Raw genomic sequence first — 15,121 nt, 5'->3', positions numbered from 1 at the left:
TGTCACAAATGTAGCTCATATTTTTAGTGGTTTTAATGCATTTCTTAAAAATGTGTATTAGCTGTTAACAGGACTAAGAATAAGGTATTTTTTGACACTGAGTAAGTCAGATTGGATGATTTGATAATGGTTACTGATTTTGCCAATAGGATTATGAAAAATATTTTTCATAAATCCATTGCACCATGTGCCTATCCTTTATTGACACAGACATACTTAATACAATAAAAACATTTTGTTTTAAAAATACGTTAATGGAGTATAGCGAAATTAATAGGGTTTTGATATTTCAACATATTATGTGTATATTGGGTTAAAGAAGTAGTCTCTAAGTGAAAAAATATGTTAGAGTTGTCATAGAGATAAATTTTAAACTTTATATAGTACTTTCCCCCAAAACATGAGAAAATGGCTCTCTCTCTGTCTCGTTAGTCACTAAGTCATGTCCACCTCTTGCGACCCCATGGACTGTAGCCTGCCAGGCTCCTCTGTCCACAGGATTCTCCCGGCAAGAATACTGAAGTGGGTTGCCATTTCCTTCTCCAGGGGATCTTCCTTACCCAGCAATTGAACCTGGGTCTCCTGCACTGCAGGCAGATTCTTTACCAAATGAGCTATGAGGAAAGCCCAATTCATCTCTAGATTACATATAATCCTTTGTACAAAGTAAATGTTAAGTAAATAGTTGCTGATGCAGCAAATTTGTGCTCTTTTTGGAACTTCCTGGAATTTTTTTTTTTTTTCTGAATGTTTTTAATCTCATTTGGTTGAATTTTTGGATGTTGAAGGTGAGGATACTGAGGGCTAACTATACTACAATTATAATAATTTTTAAGAAGTTAATTTTTAACACTATGTTCCCACAAAGTAAGTTATATATTGTAAGGTACTTTTCTAAATTAGCTCCTGATACAATTACAAACTGAATCTAGTATCTGATATGCTACTTTTTAAACAAAAGTAAGAAGCAAACTATTTTTGCAGTTCTCATGGTTTCTATTTCTTTCACCAAAATTGGAGAAGATTTAATCAACTTATTGGGTAATTAAGTGATATTTGCCATTAAATAATTATGTAACCTTAGAAGGTAATTCAGAAGAAATCCAAATAGCTGAGTAGAATTGTTAGAATGAATCTTTCTATTTAATCTTTTTAGTTTTAAGAACAAGAATTTTCTTAGTTTATAAATCTATAAATAATAAACAATATAAACTGCTGAAAATTGTCTCCATCAATATTATGTAAACATACCTGAACAAATTATAGAATGTACTAGTGTCTTTAAAGAAAACATTTTTAAACAATATTATGTTTGTTTTCAAACATTATTGAAATGAGTAATACATTTATTCCAATTTCCAAATTGGGAAAGAAGTACATCAAGGCTGTATATTGTCACTGTGCTTATTTAACTTATATGCAGAGTACATCATGAGAAACCCTGGTGTTGAGGAAGCACAAGCTAGAATCAAGATTGCCAAGAGAAATATCAATAACCTCAGATATGCAGATGACACCACCCCTATGGCAGAAAGCGAAGAACTAAAAAGCCTCTTGATGAAGTGAAAGAGGAGAGTGAAAAAGTTGGCTTAAAACTCAACAATAAGAAAATTAAGATCATGGCATCTGGTCCCATCACTTCATGGCAAATAGATGAGAAAACAGTGGAAACAGTGGCAGACTTTATTTTTTGGGGGCTCCAAAATCACTGCAGATGGTGACTGCAGCCATGAAATTAAAAGATGCTTGCTCCTTGGAAGAAAAGTTATGACCAACCTAGACAGCATATTAAAAAGCAGAGACATTTCCAACAAAGGTCCATCTTGTCAAAGCTATGGTTTTTCTAGTAGTCATGTATGGATGTGAGAGTTGGACTATAAAGAAAGCTGAGTGCCAAAGAATTGATGCTTTTGAACTGTGGTGTTGGAGAAGACTCTTGAGAGTCCCTTGGACTGCAAGGAGATCCAACCAGTCCATCTTAAAGGAAATCAGTCCTGAATATGCATTGGAAGGACTGATGCTGAAGCTGAAGCTCCAATACTTTGGCCACCTGATGTGAAGAACTGACTCATTGGAAAAACCCTGATGCTGGGAAAGATTGAAGGCGCGAGGAAAAGGGGACAACAGAGGATAAGATGGTTGGATGGCATCACCGACTCAATGGATGTGAGTTTGAGTAAAACTCTGGGAGTCAGTGATGGACGGGGAGGCCTGGCATGCTGCAGTCCATGGGGTCGCAAAGAGTTGGACATGGCTGAGCAACTGAACTGAACTGAATACATTTACATTGTTTTTATAAATATCTACTAATTATTTTAATTGCAAAGTTTAATTCTTAGAGATTAAATTGACATATACAGGAATAAAACAAATGTAAAATTCATTTCTATCTATATATTACTGCAGAAAGTTTAATATGCTAATCAGTGGATTTTAAATTGGAGGCAGAATCTACAGTAATGAAATCTATTGGGGCAAGGTCAGAATGAAGGCAAATTATGAAATGGAGACAGCCTTGCTTAATAGATGTGAATATACACAATTGCTATTATTTTCATTTTTTTCAAAGGAATATGTTTAAAACAAAATAGACCAGAACAGCTGATTAGCCAATAAAAACGTCTCCCCTCAAGTGACTGTTTTGCTCCTCAATGACAATTGTTTTTAATAATTTGTCTTTATTTTTTATGGTGATTGTACCTTTAATATTTGTACGATGCTATGTAGATTTATAACTTTAGAAATTGTCTACTGGCTTTCGGTTTTGATAAATGAATTCTTTTAGTTCAAGAATTCACTCTCTCAATTCTTTTCCCTGACCCCTTCATGTGAGTGAAAGTCACTCAGTCATGTTCAACTATTTGTGACCCTATGGATTGTAGCCCACCAGGCTTCTCTGTCCATGGAATTCTCCAGGCAAGAATACTAGAGTGGGTAGCCATTTCCTTCTCCAGGAGATCTTTCCCACCCAGGGATTGAACCTGGGTCTCCTGCCTTGCAGGCAGATTCTTTACCAGCTGAGCCAGCAGGGAAACCCCATCATACAAACCTTTATTTCTTATTGTCACAGCCATGTATCTCTTAAAAAAAAATACAATGTTTAATTTTGTATTGGAGTGTAGCCAGTTAACAATGTTGTGATGGTTTTAGGTGGTCCACAAAGGGACTCAGCCATGCATATACATGTATCCGTTTGCCTCCAAACTTCTCACCCATCCAGGCTGCCAATAACATTGAGCAGAGTTCCCTGTGCTATACAGTAGTTCTCTATAACCATGTATCTCAAAATTCTTCACTTCCTTCTATTTCTTCTGTCTTCCCTCCCCCGTCTCTTAATCTCTGTAATTTGATCCTTTCCTTTTATCCTGCTACTATTTCAATATTATGAATAGCATGTCTATGCATCATAGTCATAATTATTTCATGATTGTACCACTGTTTGATTTTAAGAGTGAATTTTTAAATGCATTTTACTTATCACATTATTATTGCATAATGATTAATTTCAGTGAAGTGACTGCAAATCTTTCTCTGCATCTCCACTAAGCAATTCAAAAGACAACATTCTTAGCATAAATTTCAGATCAAATAGTATTACTATGTCTCACTAATTGTTCAGTCATGCCAAATTTGTGTTTGCCCCACATTTGAAAAAGGTATTCCTGTATTTGCTTTTGCTCTTGATTGTCTAGTTCCCATTCTTCTTTCCTTATTTTTTAAAATATCATAACCTCCATATTTTTGGATTGTCTTATTGCATATTCTGTGGTGTGTCCTGTTCTCTCACTGTCCTCCTTCTCAGGGTTCCTAGTCCTCCAAGCTCACTTTGCACTAGCATTTTTGCAAAAACTGTTGTAACAATCAGTCTGGAACACATTACTGCTCTTGGGAGGATTGTGCACTGTTAGCCAGATTCCATTTGTCAGTTTTTAGTCACTGCTTTCTTTTGCTGGCTTGTTATTTTTCAGATAGTACTATGTTTGTGAATCAGTCATTTTGGATATATCTGGTGATGAAGGAGATCTGATTCAGGCTATCAGGATTAAGAATCTTTGGTCATGAAGCACACCCAAAAGTCAATGTGCATCAAATTTCTGGGACTGGATCAGTGGGTCAGAAACTGAGAACATGAAGCTATGCTTATTCAGGTCAGATGAAAACCAAATATTTGACATACTTCTCATTGTCAAATTTGTCGAGGAAGTCAGAAGTTGCAAATGAGGAACATAATATGAAGCAATTGAAAAGAAAGGGGAAATTTAAAAGGAACTGAAACCTTTGAAATTGAAAAGTAAGTAACCTTTGACTTTTAGACTCAGAAACTGAAAAAGGTAGTAGGTATTACAGTATTAAATTAGCATGTTTTCATAGGATAATACTTTTGTCATTGTTATTCTCTGGTTGTTTTAAATGACAACCCCACAGAGAAGTCGTCCATAAATCCTCTATTTAGCATAAATCCTCCTTTTTCTGTCACACTTTCTTCTACCCTACTTTATTTCTATTCATAGTATTTTTCACTACCTTATATTATATTGTTTATCCATGGATACTATATAAAATATCAATATAAGCTATATAGTTACAAATAAATACATGAAGCATAGAATGTAAAGTACCCTAAGGGGAAAAAAAAATGCTTCTATCAGATGCTCTGGAATATTGCTTAGCATACAGTGGGTACTCAGTCTGTTGAATAAAGGAAAGAATAAATGGATAAATAAACAAATGTTTCTGAATCCCCAAGGAAAAATATTTATTAAAATTTTCAAAATTATATAGGCAGATCTTGTTTAGTCTCTAATTTGTGCCTGACTCTTTGCAACGCTATGGACAGTAGCTGCTCTGTCCATGGGAATTCCCTGGCAAGCTTACTGAAGTGGGTTGCCATTTCCTCCTCCAGGAGATCTTCCCAATCCAGGGATCAAATTCACGTCTCCTACTTGGCAGGTGGATATTTTACTGCTGAGTCACCTGGGAATCGGCAGAACCCAGTTATAAAATAAAATACATTGTATTTGTATTTATGGAGAGAAAGCTTATTATGATATGATTAGACTGGGATGAATATCTTTATCTGGGAGAAGAGATTTGATCCTTTGAAAATTTAGGAAGTCAACTACTATTCAAGTTTTCGGTCAATTAGAATAGTGAATGAGTTTTTCTCAGGTAGTAGTGTTTGTTCTTATTCAGTTGCTCAGTCGTGTCTTACTCTTTGAGACCCCATGGATTGCAGCACACCAGGAGTCCCTATCTTTCACTATCTCCTGGTGTTTGCTCAAACTCATGTCCATTGAATCAATGATGCCATCCAACCATCTCATCCTCTGTTACCCCCTTTTTCTCTTGCCCTTAATCTTTCCCAGCATCAGGATCTTTTCCAATGAGTTGGGTCTTCACATCAGGTGGCCAAAGTATTGGAGTTTCAGCTTCAGCATCAGTCCTTCCAATGTATATTCAGGGTTGTTTTTTTTAGCATTGACTGGTTTTATGTCCTTGCTGTCCAAGGGACTCTCAAGAGTCTTCTCCAACATCACAGTTCAAAAGCATTAATTCTTTAGCACTCAGCCTTCTTTATGGTCCAATTCTCACATCCATACATGACTACTGAAAAAAACCACAGCTTTGACTAAACTTGAGAACATACATTTAGGAGGATGGTGGAAACACCTATTGCTCCAGAGTGAATTCAAACCAATGAAAATTCTGGGCTTCAGGGTAAGAGTTTTTGGGCTTTCCCTTTATATCAGGGTTTACATATCAGAACATGGTTTTCATATATACACTAACATATATATGTACATGTGCAAATATTGTTTTTCTCAACAACACATGAAATATTCCTTAACTTTTACCTTTATAGTGTTTTTATCTACCCCAGATATCATACTCCTTAAACATGTTTTCTGTTGAGGAGTGCAAAACATCAACTTGGCTTCTGATCTCATTATCTAAATGGTCAAGAATGTCAACTTTTCCTTTTGTCCAATATTTAACTCTTTAATCATTTCTCACATGTATAAACTGACAACATGATGAGCATGCAAGTGCATAGATCATTGTCTAATCTCTGCATAGTCTAAACAATGAGACTACTGGCTCAAAGCAAATGTATGTTTTAAGATCTCAGAGAAGCATTATATTCAATCTTGGAAGGAGAGGTAGAATAAGAACATCATATGCATTTAGAAAAACAGTTAGAAACTTTAGGTTCATCTGTTCAGTATTTAGTAAATGAGAGAAATGAGACCTAGAGACCTCCCTAGTTTACTTAATATTAAATAAAACACTAACGCTCATGCTACCTACATATTCCCTCCCCATCCATGTCTCCACCCCAACTCCTGGTGGAGTTTCTCCCCTCTATCATGAAGAAAAATTGACTGTATTCATACCTGATTGCAATGAGTTCTGAGTATTTCTTATTGAATCTGAACTATTCTGTTTTTAAAAAATGTTTCAAAAAAAAAATGTTTCAAACTCTATAGGTTAAAGCAATTTCCTTTTTCCCTGAGTCAATTTTCAGAACACTTTTCTAAATTTACTCCTTACAGTTCTTTATTTCTTTCTCTTAAATTCTGTGGAAGGTATCTTCTACTTATTACACAATGCTCCAATCTTTCTTGAAAGTAAATAAAAAGGAGGATGGGGTATAATATTTAGTGTAGTTCATTGTAGTCCTTTTCTTCTTGATTTTTGTTTTGATCAATTAATATTTTGCTTTTAAGTGCTCAGGAATCTGCAATCCACAAAAAAATCAAGTAAAAATGGAGGGAAAAAAATTTGATTAGAATTAACTCACCTGTGGTTTTCCGGGAGTCAGCAATGGGTTATGTACTTCATGCAATTCTAACAGAGTTCTCACAGGCACATGCTTTCTAAGAACTGATTATACATGCAGAAATAAATACATGTTTATTTGTATTTCCATAGGGTAGTGTTGAGTCTGGAGATCCAGATGTTTTCCCCTCTAGTTGAAAAATAAAAGATTGTTTATATTTAAAACCCACATTTTTCTCTTAGCCATTTCTTCAATTTGGTGTTTTAGAGGAGGAAGTTATAAAAAGTGAGATAAGAGGGATGGACAGAGGTGGGAATAGTGCAGTTATGAAATTCTCAGTGGAACAGTTCTGTTTTCTGACACCACTTCTTTTGCTTTGTCTTTACAAAGATAGATCAGTCAACTCAGTCCCTGCATACACAGGCCATCTAAGAGTGGCTTCTGGGAGTTTAAGGCGATACGCACAGCACACTGGGTGACTGAACTGTGCTTTGTTCAGTAATGTCTGAAGAAGTGACCTATGCAACTCTCAAATTTTCAAATCCTAAGACAAAGGAACCCCAGGAAAGCCACAGTCTCAAGAGAACAGGTAAGATTCTCCTTGAGGATCAAAAAGACCAGAGAAGAGGTTATTCAGCTATATTGCTGGGTTCTCCTGTCTTCAATTCAAGGCTTTTAGTCCCTTCTGGGATTTAAATTCTGGAGAACTAGTCCATAGATCAGTCACTAGTTATGTCTATCTTATTTAGTTTGAAATACCATCATTGGGGCTTCCTGATGGCTCAATGGTAGAGAATCAGTCTGCCAATGCAGGAGGCTCAGGAGACATGGGTCTGATCTCTGCATTGGAAAGATCCCCTGGAGAAAGAAATGGAAACCCACTCGACGGTTCTTCCCTGGGAAATCCCAAGGGCAGAGTAGCCTGCTGGGCTATAGTTCATGGGGTCGCATAAGAGTCAGACTTGGTTTAATGAATAAACAATGACAACAACAAAGTTCATCATAGTATGTGAAAAAAGACTGTGGTCTAAACCTCTGGAAATTCAGATTGCTGTTGCCACCAAAATAACATTTCTTATATTTTTAGACATTTTAGAATGATTTTACATACAGGGTATTAGAGGAAGAAAAAGACAGCAATAGTGTGAACATAGCTATCCAGTATTTTTATTTATTTGCTAGAAGATAAGAAATAGTTATATGCTATGAGTTTCATAGGATCATGGGACACCCAGTCAGTGATTATACATTAAACATTTATTTCTTTCTGAGAAGGAATAAGACTGAAGGCTCCTTATCTCAGCATAATAGAATTGCAGTCTCGTTTATCCAGCAATTTAATTCCCAGACAGTTAATAACAATGAAGCAGTAGGAAGATATTTTTTTGAAACATGAAAGTCATATTCACTGAAATTTCTTTATTGCTATGAGATATTTTATATTTAAATAATGAAGTAAAAGCCCTCTATGTGAACAAATCTCTGATTAGAGGCATCAGGTTAGTGGATCATGGTTTAGGGACTAGCTTCCCTCCAAAGAGTCATTTCTCTGTCTCTAGAACATCTGATGAAAGAACTGCATGTATTTGGGAAAAATACTACATCTTCATCAAACAACTAACACCATAGGCCACTGACTCAAGGTATCTATAAAATTGGAGATGCAATTTATGTTCTGCTGTTAAGTCACTTCAGTTGTGTCTGACTCTTTGCGACCCTATGAACTGTAGTGTGCCAGGCTCCTCTGTTCGTGGGATTGTCCAGGCAAGAGAACTGGAGAGGGTTGACATGCCCTCCTTCAAGGCATCTTCCCAACCCAGGGATCGAACTCACTTCTCTTATGTCTCCTGCATTGGCAGGTAGGTATTTTACCATTAGTGCACCTGGGAAGCCCTTATGTTCTGCTACGTACTTTCTAATGTGTATTTCCTTATGTAACAATTTTATCCTCTTCTATATATCTGAGTAAACAGAGGATGAGATGCTTGGATGGCATCACTGACTCAATGGACATGAGTTTGAGTAAGCTCTAGGAGTTGGTGATGGACAGGGAAGTCTGGCATGCTGCAGTCCATGGGGTCGCAAAGAGTTGGACATGACTGAGTGACCGAACTGAACTGAAACTGTTTCAATTTTATTTCTATAAAAGGTCACATCATGTTTGTCTTTTGGAAAAATCTATCATCAGAATCAGAATCAAGCCAGGAACACAGGAGTACCTGGATAATTAGAAGGCAAAAAAGATTATAGAGAAAAGAATGATTTTTAAAAAAACATTGCCACTGTTTATCTTTCCTGAAAAAGATAGCCATGAAACTCCTGACTTGGAGCTGGGCGGTGAAGCTGAAACTGGAGCTGGGAGCGTCATGGGCACAGCTGAGGCGACTGAGACCAGAGCTGTGAGAGGTGAGACCTACTGGAGCAAGGAGAAAAGTAAGAAGGACCTTGTGGGAGATGTTGCGGCAGAAAAAAATAAAGATTTCCTTTGATAATAAAAGATATTTTCTGTAGAGGTTGTGGAAGAAAGGGAACTCTACTAATTGTGGGAGGGAATGTAAATTGATGCAGCCATGATGGAAAATGGTATGGCAGTTCCTTAAAAACTAAAAATAGGGCTACCATATGATCCAGCAATCCCACTTCTGGACATATATCTGGAGAAAATCATAATTCGAAAAGATACATGTAACCCCAATGTTCATAGCAATATTTACAATAGTCAAGACATATTAGCAGCCTAAATGTCCACTGAAAGATAAATAGATAAAGAAAATATGGTGTGTGTGTGTATATATATATATATACATATATATATATATAATGGGATACTACTAAGCCATAAAAAGAATAAAATACTGCCATTTGCAGCAAAATGGATGGACCTAGAGATTATACTACTAAGTGAAGTAAATCAGACAAAGACATATACCACATATCACCTGTACGTGGAATCTGAAAAATGATACAAAAGGAACTTAGTTACAAAACAGAAACAGACTCAGAGCCATGGAAAACAAACTTATGGCTACCAAAGGGGAAAGGGAGGAAAGAATAAATTTGGAACTTAAGATTGACATATGTACACTACTATATATAAAATAGATAACCAGCAAGAACCACTGTATGGCACAGGGAATTCTACTCAATACCTTGTAATAACTTATAATGGAAAAGAATCTTAATATCTATATACATGCATATATACACGTGTAAATCAACAAAAATGCTTCAACAAAAATAAAATAAAAGACAAAAATTTTTTGAGAAAAGAAGGAACACAAACCAAAGGTGATAAACTCATGACTTTTAATTATGGAGAATCAGCTCTTTTTAATTACTTTCTCCATCCATCCCCCCAGAGTATTCATGTACTTTTCTGAATCTTTCCAACTTTTATAATATTAAACCTCATTGACTTTTTCCCTCCCATTTTTCATCATTTTATCCTTTATTATATTTCATGGATGATTTCCTTAAATTATCTTTTTCCATTAAAAATGTTTCTGGTATTATTTTATTTTCAATGAACTTCTGCTATTGTTTTCTAAAGGCTCTTCCTATGGCATCCTATTCTTATATGTGGATGCAAAATTGTATCTTACTTCTCTGATGGTTTTAAAAATTGTACTTTCAAGTCAACGTTATAATTTAGATACAAAATAATATGCCCACTTAAGCATATGGTTGACTGGACTTAAAACTATATACCCATGCAACCAACCAAAATTAGGATTTATAATATTTCTGTCACCACAAGAAGACAACTTGTGTGCCTCCATCTTATCCTCACCACCAATCTTAGTTTTAGCCCCAGCTAATCAGAATGCTTTACTTTCTGTCATTCTAGACTATTCTGTTAAGTCTAGAGGTTTTATGTAGTAGTAACAGTGTAGTTGCTCAGTTGTGTCTGACTCTTTGCGACTCCATGGACCCTAGCCTGCCAGGCTCCTCTATCCATAGGATTCTCCAGGCAGGAATACTGGAGTGGATTGCCATTTCTTTCTCCAGGGGATCTTCCCAACCCTAGGGGTTGAACCTGGTCTCCCACATTGCAGGCAAATTCTTTACCATCTGAGTCACCAGGGAAGAGTTTTTATATAAACAGTTTCAAATAATATGCGATGATTGACTGTGACTTCTTCTATGACTGGCTTCTTTCAGTAAACATAATGTTTTGAGATTCATCTGTGTTCTATGCATTGGCAGTGAATTTCTTTCCATGGCTGAACAATATTCCAGTGTGTGACTACACCATACCATGTTAGCTCATTTATCTGTAGATGAACATTTCACTTGCTTCCAGTTTGGAGCTAGTATGAATAAAGCTGATAGATATACAAGTCTTTGTAGAGAGCTATTTTTAGAAATTTTTGAAGGAAAATAACTAAGAGTAGAAGCCTGGGTTGGATGGCTTATGTTTACTGTATAAGAAACTGACAAAATTGTTTTCTATGTTTATATACCTCCATGCCTTATAAGGTCTTCCCTGGTGTCTCAAATGGTAAAGAATCTGCATGCAATGAGGGAGACCTGGGTTTGACCCCTAGGTCAGGAAGATCCCCTGGAGAAGGAAATGGCAACCCACTTCTTTATTCTTGCCTGGAGAATTCCATGGACAGAGGAGACTGGCGAGTCCATGGGATAGCAAAGGGTCGGACGTGACTGAATGACTAACACAGTCATATAAGAGAGTCTGTTTATTTACAGAGTTTTTGAACTGTTCTCATTGCATTATTTCTGCTTCCCCTAAATTCTTGTTGTCTATGTTTTCTGTTTCTTTAGCATTATATTGGCTGCTTTCTTCAAATATCAAATGATCCTTGGTTGTCTATACTCACTTAAGTGTGTGGTACTAAACTGATTTAATGAGAGCTTGTGTAGGTGAGATGGACTTGCTAAATGGTAGCATTCATCAGTCAATTCAGTTCAGTTGCTCAGTCATGTGTGACTCTTTGTGACCCCATGGACTTCAGCATGCCATACTTCCCTGTACATCACTAACTCTTGGAGCTTTCTCAAACTCATGCCCATTGAGTCAGTGATACCATCTAACCAGCTCATCCTCTGTCGTCCCCTTCTCCTCCTGCCTTCAAATTTTCCCAGCATCAGGGTCTTTTCCAGTGAGTCAGTTCTTCACATCAGGTGGCTAAAGTATTAGAGTTTCAGCATCAGTTCTTCCAAAGAATATTCAGGACTGATTTCCTTAGGATTGACGTGCTGGATCTCCTTGCAGCAAAAGTCTTCTCCAACACCACAGTTCAAGAGCATCAGTTCTTCAGTGCTCAGCTTTCTTTATAGTCCAACTCTCACATCCATACATGACAACTGGAAAAACCATAGCTTTGACTAGTAGGACCTTTGTTGGCAAAGTAATGTCTCTGCTTTTTAATATGCTGTCTAGGTGGTCATAGCTTTTCTTCCAAGGAGCAAGCGTCTTTTAATTTCATGGCTGCAGTCACCATCTGCAGTGATTTTGGAGCCCAAGAAATAAAGTCTGTCACTGATTCCATTGTTTCCCCATTTATTTGCCATGAAGTGATGAACTGAAGTAGCATTCATAAACTGGAGCAATTCACTGAGAAACCCAATTTTTAATATTTGAATTTTTCTCCCCTTTTTGAGCCAGTTGACTATTCTGGAGTTGAATGAATCTTCCAGTACTCTTCCCTGGGCACTCTTCTGTTATAATGGGTGAGAGAAGGTAACTATTGTACAAAATGGAGAGAAAAATACATAGGGGGGAATACCTGTATCTTACATCAACTTTTGGGCATTTTTTCAGTTTTCAGACTCACCCATACCTGCACTTGGAAAAATAAAATACCAGGAGCCTTTGCGGTTCTTATGGGAGGGTCAGCTCACTTTTGTTTCCTCACTACTGACTTTGCTTCAGTTTCTAAGTGCCTACTAAGTTAGTAATAGCTTTTGTATCTGTTACCTACCTTCCCAAAGGCCATTTCTGTGGTTTCCTTTCTTTGTTATTATGAATCTATATGCCTTCTTTAACTACTTTCTATATTTTATTGGAGTTTTAAGAGAAAATCAAGGTAAAGGGATGATGCATCTATAACTGTTCATTTCAGACTGATTTTAATTAGCATTTCAATCAGCTCAAATGTAGTTTCATTCTGCCTTTTTTCCCAATTTCCTACTGGCAAATACCTAAGCCCATGTAAGGAGCTACTGTTAGGGCTAGCAACCAGGCAGCAGACTGATGGTATGTACTCCAAACTCTGATGGGGTGCCAATGAAGAAAAGATTTGTGTACTACTGCCCTCATTAAGAGCCTGAAGATTCACAAATAAAAGGCTTAGATTCAGGTCTCTCTGGTGCCGAGGAAGGATTCAGTCTCTTAAGATTTATTAGACTCCATAGAAAAGATGGTGCCAACTTTCTTATGTGGCCCTGGGAGGACTTGCTTATCTTTTTGGCTTCTGAGGGTTAGTGTGGAAACTAAATAAGAATGCAGAAAAGGTCCTCTATAATCTTAAATCATAGAAAGCCTCAGACTTTGCATCTGAGAAGACAGTGAACCAGGTTTCTTCTTTTATGGGGTATAAAATGAAGAACTTGTTTTCTGGCATTCCATTGGCACTTAGTGAAAGAAACCCCTGTGCATTCCATCACACATAGATTTGATGCCTCTCAAAGTGACTTCCCTGGTGGCTCAGATGGTAAAGCGTCTGCCTACAATGTGGGAGACCTGGGTTTGATCCCTGGGTGGGGAAGATCCTCTGGAGAAAGGAATGGCAACCCACTCCAGTTTTCTTGCCTGGAAAATACCGTGAACGGAGGAGCCTGGTAGGCTATAGTCCATGGGGTCATAAAGAGTCGGACACGACTGAGAGACTTCACACACAAAAGTATTCAAAAACTTGGTATCAAATCTTGAAAGTCGGTAAAGTTAAGGGAAAACAAATAAAAGTAACTAATTTTATGGAACCCAGAACCCGGATGAGGAAAGAAAAAGCCCAACAAGCAGCTCCAAGTAAAACAGAATCCCTACAAGAGAAAGATAATCAAACTAATTTATGATATTAAATTATGGCACTAAAATTTTTCAATTTGAAAAAACATGACTTTCATAGAAAGAATGATTGATCATTAAGACCCAGTTGCAGGTTCTAGAAGATCATACAGAAAAAATAAAATAAAGAGACATGAAAATCATGATGGACTTGGATAATAAGTGAAGTAATCTAAAATGTAAATAATAAGATTCTATGAACAATAAAGAGAATATATATAAACAAGGAAGCAATTAAAGTAACTAGTTACTATTTAGTATTGAGTAGATATGGGAAGAAAATATCCGTAATTCATTTATCCAAAAATCAGAAAAGATACAATTTATCCATTTTAGCAAAATTTTAAAAATCATCATATACTCCATTTGAGAAATACTCAAGAAAATTTTCAGTCCCATGATTAATTAATTAGAGTTTAAGGGAATATTTAAAGGTGTGCAAAAAAGCAATAGTTGATAATGGCATGACAATGAAAATTGCAATAATAAAAGTGCTAAACAATCTTTCAATGAAACAGATATACTGTAAGAAAAAGTTTATCAGAGTCTAGAATCATTTTTAATACACTCTCACAGTATAACCTAGAGTTAGGGAGAGAAGCAGTGAGGGAATGAAAGCATTATAAAAGTTTGGGTTGGAGAGTGGATTTTTCTACTAACATATTAAATAGATCACTTGAAAAAAAATCAATCATCAGAGAAAGAATTAGCAATTATATTAAATAGCATATTTCAAAACTATCCTGGACTCACCTCAGAGCTCTGTGATGAACTAGAGGAGGAAGGGGGGCTGGAAGGGAAGTTTAAGAGGGACAGGATATATGTATACTCATGACTGATTCACATTGTTGTATAGCAGAAACCATCACAACATTGTAAAGCAGCTATATTCCAATTAAAAATTCAAAAAATTAAAAATAAAAGCAAACAAAAAAACTAGCCTGGAAAACATAAGGAAGAACACCCAGCAGGTGGTTAACATTAATTACCTGGAGATAGGAAGGTAGATCAATGAGAAAAAGACTAAGAAGTTAGTGAGGAAAAACTAGAGCTAAAATATAAGAGAGAGTGTTCATAAAATATCCAGAATATGTCATATGATCACATTTATATAAAATTCTGTGTTTTTAGTGTCAGGTGTGAATGTACAGGTGTATTTATGTTGGCTGAATATAAATGAGGTCTCATTGACTTTGCAAGCAATTTTTTAAATTAAACATTAGAATAGAGGTCCGATATCAATATGTATGGAGAAGTAGGAGTTGGAGGGAATTAAGGAAAGAGGAAGTAACATAAAACGCTTGACTTCTTGT

At 36.3% G+C, this 15,121-nt stretch overlaps 1 protein-coding gene across 3 annotated transcripts in view; it reads left to right on the top strand.

Annotated features, from left to right (window-relative positions):
- The window catches only part of LOC122680524, a 35,001-nt gene that overhangs the window by 5,762 nt on the left and 14,118 nt on the right, over positions 1-15,121 (top strand). The window contains exons 1-4 of one of the 3 annotated variants that reach the window (XM_043882008.1): positions 2,127-2,166; positions 3,969-4,291; positions 7,172-7,370; positions 9,086-9,214. In XM_043882008.1, the coding sequence (XP_043737943.1) occupies positions 7,283-7,370; positions 9,086-9,214 (217 nt within the window). In that variant the 5' untranslated portion in view covers positions 2,127-2,166; positions 3,969-4,291; positions 7,172-7,282. Of the gene's footprint in view, positions 1-2,126; positions 2,167-3,968; positions 4,292-7,171; positions 7,371-9,085; positions 9,215-15,121 lie in introns of those variants that run through there. The other 2 variants (XM_043882009.1, XM_043882007.1) reach the window with 2 other exon arrangements.

Source organism: Cervus elaphus, chromosome 22 (assembly GCF_910594005.1).
Source record: "Cervus elaphus chromosome 22, mCerEla1.1, whole genome shotgun sequence".
In the NCBI taxonomy this organism is placed as follows: domain Eukaryota; kingdom Metazoa; phylum Chordata; class Mammalia; order Artiodactyla; family Cervidae; genus Cervus; species Cervus elaphus.
Note: the sequence above shows the minus strand (reverse complement) of the source record. Positions and strands in the feature narration are given on the sequence as shown.